This window comes from Pseudonaja textilis, chromosome Z (genome assembly GCF_049901715.1).
Source record: "Pseudonaja textilis isolate UNSWEBS1 chromosome Z, rPseTex1.2, whole genome shotgun sequence".
NCBI lineage: Eukaryota > Metazoa > Chordata > Lepidosauria > Squamata > Elapidae > Pseudonaja > Pseudonaja textilis.
Genome location: NC_142008.1, coordinates 105,458,663 through 105,467,974, shown reverse-complemented (window position 1 = coordinate 105,467,974; position 9,312 = coordinate 105,458,663). Strand labels below are relative to the sequence as shown.

The 9,312-nt window shown below is 35.6% G+C and overlaps 1 protein-coding gene across 1 annotated transcript; it reads right to left on the bottom strand.

The window, feature by feature from the left end:
- Positions 1 to 3,529: 3,529 nt before the first annotated feature.
- Positions 3,530 to 4,447, bottom strand: LOC113451083 (olfactory receptor 8H3-like). Its single transcript, XM_026722442.2, has one exon. It carries the CDS (start codon positions 4,445 to 4,447, stop codon positions 3,530 to 3,532), a length of 918 nt encoding a protein of 305 aa, XP_026578227.1.
- Between the last annotated feature and the right edge of the window lie 4,865 nt (positions 4,448 to 9,312).

Sequence of the window (9,312 nt, the reverse complement as noted above, 5' to 3'; positions counted from 1 at the left end):
ATATGCCACAGGAAATTACAACATATACAGATTTTTGGATATATATTTTCCAGGTACCACTAAAGATAACAGCAATATAATGTTATTAGAGGAAAGATTTTATGGTTTTTGGTCACTTTTTAATGTATGGTGAGGAAATTGGTCCTTGCAATGATAGTATGCATATTAAACTTAATAGAGGTTTAATGTACTGATGAGAAGTGGGGAGAGGGAGAGAAAAAGGAGAAGGAGGAGGAGGAAGAAGAGAAAGTGAAATATATCAGTGATTTTAACAAATTTAGTTCTTCAACCATAATTTATTTGTGCATTTTTGCTCTCCACCATTAATGCAAAATACAAGCCTTAAGTAGAAATGAAAATGCATTGTACCATTAACTCTATTTGCATAAAATTCTGTATTTCATTCATGATTGTTCTCATGCAGCCCCATAAAACTCATTAAAACAGTCTAAATGGGAGGTACTTAATCAGGGCATGAGAAGGACATGTTGGTCCAGGGATGCATGTAACTGGTATATAATAAATGAACCAATCAATCAACCAATCAATTTTATCATAGTCACAGAACAGCAAATTGGCATACAATATGAAGTTATGAAACTTCTACTTGTTCTTCAAGCCCAGGAGAAGCATTCCTGTCAAACAGACAACAAATGGTCAAAATTGGGAGTGTCCTATCAAATTCTGTACCTGTCAACAGTGGTGTCCCCCAAGGCAGTGTTCTAGAACCAACTCTCTTCATACTCTACATAAATGATCTCTGTGATCATATTAAGAGCAACTGCATTCTCTTCGCTGATGATGTAAAGCTAGTCACCACCACAGACAATACTGCTACCCTTCAAAAAGATCTCGACTATGTATCAGAATGGTCAAACAAATGGCAACTTCAAATCTCAACAAATAAATGTTCTATCTTACATATTGGCAAAAAAAATCAGAAAATAAAATACAAGCTGAATAATCAAGGCCTTGTTGATGACCCAAACTCCGTCAAGATCCTTGGAATACTCATCTCTAATGATCCAAATGTAGCCCATTGTAACTACATAGCCAAAAAGGAATTAAAAGTTGTTAACCTAATCCTACATAGCTTTTTCTCTGGTAATATCATACTACTAACTAGAGCATACAAAACATTTGCTAGACCAATACTCGAATACAACTCATCAGGCTGGAACCTACATTACGTATCTGATATTAACACAGTTCAGAAAGTTGAGGCACTACCAGGAGACAGACCAGTATAGCAGGAGATATGGAGGAGGCCGAAGGAGGGTAACAACCCAGCATCAGGACCACTACCTCCACCTTTGTGCATGGAGGGACAGGAGGAGCACTGCCAGAGCCCTGCAAAATGACCTCCAGTGGGCCACAAATGTGCATGTGGCTACTCAAAAGGTCAGAAACAGACTCCATGAGGGTGGTATGAGGGCCCGACGTCCACAGGTGGGGGTTGTGCTTACAGCCCAACACCATGCAGGACATTTGGCATTTGCCAGAGAACACCAAGATTGGCAAATTCACCACTGGCACCCTGTGCTCTTCACAGATGAAAGCAGGTTCACACTGAGCACATGTGACAGATGTGACAGGGTCTGGAAATGCTGTGGAGAATGTTCTGCTGCCTGCAATATCCTCCAGCATGACCGGTTTGGCAGTGGGTCAGTAATGGTGTGGGGTGGCATTTCTTTAGGGGGCCGCTCAGTCCTCCATGTGCTCACCAGAGGTAACATGATTGCCATTAGGTACCAAGATGAGATCCTCAGACCCCTTGTGAGACCATATGCTGGTGCGGTTGGCCCTGGGTTCCTCCTAATGCACAGCAATTCTAGACCTCATGTGGCTGGAGTGTGTCAGCAGTTCCTGCAAGATGAAGGCATTGATGCTATGGACTGGCCCTCCCCTTCCCCAGACCTGAATCCAATTGAGCACATCTGGGACATCATGTCTTGCTCCATCCACCAATACCACATTGCACCACAGACTGTCCAGGAGTTGGGGGATGCTTTAATCCAGGTGTAAGAGGAGATCCCTCAGGAGACCATCTGCCACCTCATCAGGAGCATGCCCAGGCTCTGTAGGGAGGTCATACAGGTATGTAGAGGCCACACACTACTGAGCCTCATTTTGACTTGTTTTAAGCACATTACATCAAATTGGATCAGCCTGTAGTGTTTTTTTTCCACTTTAATTTTGAGTGTAACTCCAAGTCCAGACCCCCATGGGTTGCTAAATTTGATTTCCATTGATAATTTTTTTGTGATTTTGTTGTCAGCACATTCAACTATGTAATGAACAAAGTATTTAATAGGAATATTTCATTCATTCAGATCTAAGATGTCTTATTTTTGTGTTCCCTTTATTTTTTTGAGCAGTGTATATTTACCCCCCTTGCATCATTTTGCATATTTCTTTTCTCTAAGGAGTTCTCACACTGTGCATTTCTTGGAGACCAGAAATGTTGAAAGTTTGGCAGATAGAAAACTCATATGTTGCAGAGATCTCTCTCACGGGGAAAGCACAGAAGATCATAAACATCTGAATGGAGATGAAAAGAATGTCCTGACTCAAATCACACTCTACATTAGCCAGCTACTGATAAAAATATTGCATTCATTCAATGGTTCCTCAAACCAGCTTTGATGGACTATCAACTATGTCAAACAAAATAATTCCCAGACACAGACCAGAAAATGGAAAGCTTTTATACAATCCTGACTGTTCCTTGGAGGTACTTGAATTCAGTAGAATGTGATCAGTTAATCAATCAACTTCTTCAAGATAACTTTGCAAATATTGTGCTACTAAATGCTATTAGACCTAATGAAGATGGAGCTTCCTACAACAGTAATACAGCTAAATGCTTGCTTTCATATGTAGAGAGTAGTGTATATATCCAAGGAATTAATTAGCAATGGGAATTGAAGTATTGAGCTTCTAGAATACAATACACTGTAATAAATATCAGCAAGTGTACTAAAACAAGTCCCATTATTTCAGCCTCAGATTTATGAAATCGGAGGTAAGGAAAAAAGTGAGCTTGGTTAAATATATGAACATTCCATGTAAACAATTTTTCTTTGAAGATTCTCAATCATCCAAGTCATGTTGTCCCAAGGATGGTTTTTTACTCCCAAAAGGAAATTAGACTTTCTTTTTTTTTTTCTTTCAAAACATTTCACTTCTTATCCGAGAAACATCTTCAGTTCCAACATTCCTCTATGCAAAAAATCCAAGGGCTGAGAAGATTTGATTTAATTCTACTATATGTTATTATTTTGAACAACATTAACAACGACACCATCAATACTATAATGCTATGATATGGGAAGAAATTTACATTGCATTCAAATATTTTTTCCAAAAAAAATACATTGACAATCGATCAGTTTAAGATTACACAGACAGACAAACCCAGAAAGATAGAAAGAGACAACGAGGTACATTGTTTGTGTATTTGCATACATAGATACAGAAGGAGATAAATGCATGTGCACACACCTCTATACATGTGCATGTGTGTGGATTACAAGGTTGTGTAACCCATTAATTTTTTAATGGTTTCCTTAACTTCTCTGTTTTTCAGGCTGTAGATAAGGGGGTTCAGCATGGGTGTTGAAATCTTATATTGAATAGAGAAGAGTTCATCAACAATAATTGAGGAAACTGAGCTGGGCCTCATATTCCTGAAGCAGGCAGTGCCATAATACAAAACCACAACAATAATGTGAGAACTACAGGTAGAGAACGTTTTCCATTTTGCTTCTGCTGAGTTCAACTTTAAGATAGTTGAAATGATATGGATGTAGGAGACAAGAATGATGATCAATGAACAACCAGAAACAGCCCCACCAGATATCAGAAATGCCATCCAATTGGAGGATGTTTCTGTGCAAGATAATGCAAGCACAGATGGAAATTCACAGCTGAAATCCCTAATGAAATTTGATCCACAGAACTCTAATTTCAAAGCAGGTAATATATTTATCATGGCACATAAGAAACCAATTGCCCATGCTCCACCCACTAGCCACCTACAACATGCTTTGTTCACAATTTGAACATAATGGAGGGGCTTGCAAATGGCAGCATATCGGTCATAGGCCATTGCAGCAAGGACATAATCTTCAGCGCTTCCTGTGACAAAGACAAAAAACATCTGAATAAAGCATCCAGAGTAAGAAATAGCCTGTCCTGCCCAGAAAATCACCAGCAGCTTTGGCACAGTGATGGAAGAAAAACAGATATCAATGAAAGCAAGATGCATGATAAAAAAGTACATGGGACTTTGGAGATGACTGGTGATTACCAAAATTATGATATTTCCCAATAAGGTTAGGATATACATAAGCAAAAATACCAAGAAGAGGAAAGTATTGATTGTAATGCTGTATGAAAATCCCAGAAGGGCAAAAGATGTCATGGTGGCATTCTGATTTTCCATTTTTATTTTCAGATGATGTAAAAACCTCAAGTGAAGAAGAGAACATCAACATTCACTGACACAATTTAAGATAGAATGGCTTGTACAGCTAGACATATGAATGAAGCGGCAAGTAAAATGGACTAGAAATGGGAAAAATATTGCATGATTTATATTAAAACAAATATATTCATTTTCCAACATGCAAACAATTTTTAACCTTCTGAAATATGCAATTTGTTAAAAATTTCCAGGACCTTTAAAATGTGTACATAAATCTCCGCAGGATTTTAGAGTTGATATAAAAATGTATTTTGAATCATTGTGCAGTGGCACTGTGTCCTTAATGCAGTTAGATAAATTTCCTTTTCATTCTCTACTCTGAAAATTCCACTGTAGAATTCAATAATTTGGCCAAATTTCTTTTATAAATTTTTAGGAAGACTCTGAGGTCTGCAAACTGAGTGATCTGGAGATCACAAATATTTAGAGGACCTTGATTATCCTTCCTTTGTTCATAATTGTAAGAAACAGAGCAATTCAAACCTCCATCCCTTTCTTTCTTCCTTCTCCAGATAAAACCTAGGATTTCCTTTAGGGAAAATATAAATCTGGGTGGTGGAAGGAATGGTGGCAGACTAAAGAAGAAAATATAGATTGAATGAGAAAATTAGCATGTCTGTCTCTGCATTTCCTGTAATGTTTCTCCCATCAGTATTCTTCAGACACAACTCCCATCAATTCCAATTAGTATGCTGCCTGACAAGTTACAATGCAACATATCTACTGAATATTATTAAATTGAGGAAAGTAGGATTAAATTATTGGTAGCATCTGTGTAGAATTTCCATCCTCAATGCTCAAATATTTGAAGGTTTAATGAAAAACAGAACAGATTGAACAGAAAACTTTTGATGTCCATATGTATAAAGTAAAGTTTTTTTCCTCAATGATGCACAAATATTTAACTTTCAAGAAAGTTGAAAAGAACCTTCAATCAGAACCTTCAATCAGTTGAAGATGTGGGAAACAGCTACTGCACTTACCTGAGTGAAATATTTGCTGAGAGTTTTCTTTTCCTCTTGCTTTCAATTTCAGTGGTTTCACACCCCAGTGGAAAATGTAATGTGTTTTGTAATCAAAGCAGGCCTGATCTCAGGAGATCAGAAAATTTCTGGAAGAGGGTGTAGCTGAGAACAATGCATCCAGACAATGTTGTTTTGTTCCAGAAACATACATGAATTTATCATTGTAAAATTCCTGCTTGATTGCCCTACTTTAAAAAAATGTCTTTTAATCCAATGTTTAAAAAAATAACAAAACATCAAAGATGGAAAATCAATTCCTAAATATATGTTGAGGCCCCAACTTTAAATTTGATTAGAATACTTCACTCCTATATTCACTAAGAATAATGCTTACATTTCTAATTTTGCATGCGTGTATTTAGGAGTATGGGAAGAGGAGAGAGGGAAATGGATAAAAATGTAACTTATTTTCTTCCTTAATTTATCCCTTAGTCTTTGCTGCTACAAATTTATAAAATGACTCTAGAAATCTATCTGCTGTTTTGTATAGATTCTTACTTTTAAACTGCTGTATTGATTTTAGTTCCTAATAATTTGAAGACACTTATTTTATACACTGGTTCACTGTATGTTTAATATCTGTGATATCTAATTGCTTCCTTTGGGAAAAATGATGTCAAACCCAATCATACAAATCTATTGAGGAGATGCAAAATGCATTTTAAGAATCACATTTGCATTTATTTTCTTTTATTCTCGTGCTTCCAAATATGTTGAATGGGAAGGATAAAAACTAAGAATTTACTAATAGTTCTGAATTTTTTTATTTCCCAACATATATTTTTTTTATATTCTTGTTATAGATTCCTTTTTTTACATAATTGACACTAAGCATAATTCTTCTGGAAATCCTAAAATAAAATTCTATAAGATTCTTTAATTAGCTGATTCATTTGTTAATGAATGTATGAATTTATATTTTATCATTAGGTCTATAGTCAATGTTTTGCAGGAATCATATGATTTTGATGTTGTGCTGTATCCTGACCTTCAATGCAGATATAAATTATTGACTTAGAAGTTAGTCTCTATTCCATCAAATATATTTATTCCACACTATGGAATTTCAAAAGAGGTAGTTATATCTGGACCAAATAGGTCAAATAGTAAATGCTTGAGTTGACTAAAATTCGAAGATATGGTTAAAGGTAAATAAAAAGATTTTAATTCTGCAAAAAAAAAAAAGACAAACTATAGAGCAAAGCAATTTAAAGAGATCTACTTTATCTGAAGGATAGTTTGTCACCTATTTTAAATTGGAAATAATTCATCTCATAATATATACTTTTCATAAGCAAATGGTTTACATTAAAAATTTATTATTAGAACTGACCTATCATGTGTAGCTCACCCAGTTCAGAATGCTTGGTGTTCTACACAGATGAAATGTAAAACCCTGGGAGAATGCAATAAAATGTTTCTCCCTATGGTCACCTCCATTTTATGAAAGAATCTCATCCTTTTGGTCTATTTGAAATTTACCCTGTTAAGGCTATTAACATAAAAATTACCTTTAGGCCTTCCAAAGTTTGAACTGAACATGTTCATTTACACTCCTACACACATGTGTACCATTTTATTATTATATGTACTGCAAAGGAGATTCCATGTTATTTATTTGTTTATTTGTTTTAATTCTGTCTTTATTATTTTTATGAATAACTTAAGAGGAAACAGCTAATACTTCCTCTTCCTAGTTAATCTATATTAATTAAAATATAAAATGCATAATATATAATGCTTCCTTTTACAACTTTCCTATTAACTATAAGTTTTCTTTTTAGATTCAGAATGACAAATAGACCATGAAGGAAATCATAAATAGGAAGCTTGTACTTAATGTAGAGTTTTTAGCACTGAATATTTTATCTCAGAGTATGCAGACAATCTGTAAGTATGTTAAGTTTATTTGTAATGAAGCACTTTTCCTTATCTAAATATTGGGCAGATCTTTATATGGTATGTCTTACCTTTCGATGTGCAGAATTTTTTTAGGCAGTTATCTATGCAAAGATTTGGAGGGATGTCTGCCAATGCTGTTCTATCATTAAACTGTGTAACTTCATATTCCTGGAGGACTTACTGAAATATTACTTTCCCAAGATTTCTTGAAGTATTGATAATATTTAGTCTACAAAAGGTATATTACGTATATGTATTGTGTTTGTCCTAATACAGAGCCTATATACTGCCAAGCAGTCATTTGTAAGAAAACATTCAGTGTCTGTGAAGGAAAAGGGAATATTTCAAATAAAAAAAAGTTACAAACAAGTCAAAGAAACTGCCTGCTTGCTAAGGTCTTTAATTCTCTGTTTAATTTTGTCCTGAGGTCCCTCCTCACCCAGCATACCTAAAATTTGGTGGTTTAGTCCTCAGTAAGCCTGGTCAGGTGAAATTTATTCCTTCCATGGAGAAGTGTAACAATCTAGGAAGAAGAACTGAGCCAGAGTCACCTTTCCAAAGACATGCTTAAACCATCATAAAGTCAATAGACTCTGACAGAGACACAGACAAGCTATTGAAAAATTTCAACAATATGTATATATATATATATATATATATATATATATATATATATATATATATATATATATATATATATATATATATATACACATATACATGTTTTCTTAAGTTTTCACGGTACTTACATGTATGGCATTCAGCTTTGTTCGGTATTTTCCCCATGTCATTGTAGTTGTGCTTTTAAAGCACAACTACAATGATGTGGGAAAATACCCAAACAAAGCTGAATGCCATACAATACATATATATACATATACATATACATATACATATACATATACATATACATATACATTCTTAAGTTTTTGTGGGTACTTACATGTACGGTATTCAGCTTTGTTCGGGTATTTCCCCACGTCATTATAGTTGTGCTTTTAAAGCTGTAGCAATGTTTTGGCAGAATCTCATCTGCCATCATCAGGCTTCTGTATTGTGTTCATCTGAAAAAATAACCGAACAAAGCTGAATACCATACATGTAAGTACCCATGAAAACTTAAGAAAACACACATATATGTGTGTGTGTGTGTGTGTGTGTGTGGTTTTTTTCTTAAGTTTTCTCAGGTATTTATATGTATGGTATTCAGCTTTGCTCAGGTATTTTTCGACATCATTATAGTTGTGCTTTTAAAGTTGTAGCAAGATTTCGGCAGAATCTCATCTACCAACATCATCTACCAGGTGAACACAGTGCAGATATATGGTGTGTGTGTGTATGTGTGTGCTTTTAAAGTTGTAGCAACGTTTTGGCAGAATCTCATCTGCCATCATCAGGCTTCTGTATTTTGTTCGTCTGACTCACTGCCTGCCCCACCACATGCATTGGACAAACTAACAGAAGAATAAGTGCACGCATTGAAGAACATAAGAACTCAATCAAAAAACTCTTCCCTGGTCCAACACCTCAAAGCCACAGGACATGAGATTGACTTTAAAAATACTAGAACTATCGCCAAAACTGAACACTTCAACAACAGAATAATCAGAGAAGTCATAGAGATAGAAAAACGCCCACACAGCATGAATAAACAAGATGATACCTCCCACCTATCACCCATTTGAAAACCTGCCCTCACAAACAGACGAGTACCTAACATGAAGAATGACACCAGACCCACACCCACAAGGGCCACACAAGATTCTACCACCACACTTCCATGTAGAAAGCAGACTCACACCCACTCAGAAGATGAGACATGACCATGGACCAGAAGCTGCACTGCAGCTACATCACTACCCGCTTCAAACCCCTCCGAGCCATACATGAAGTGAA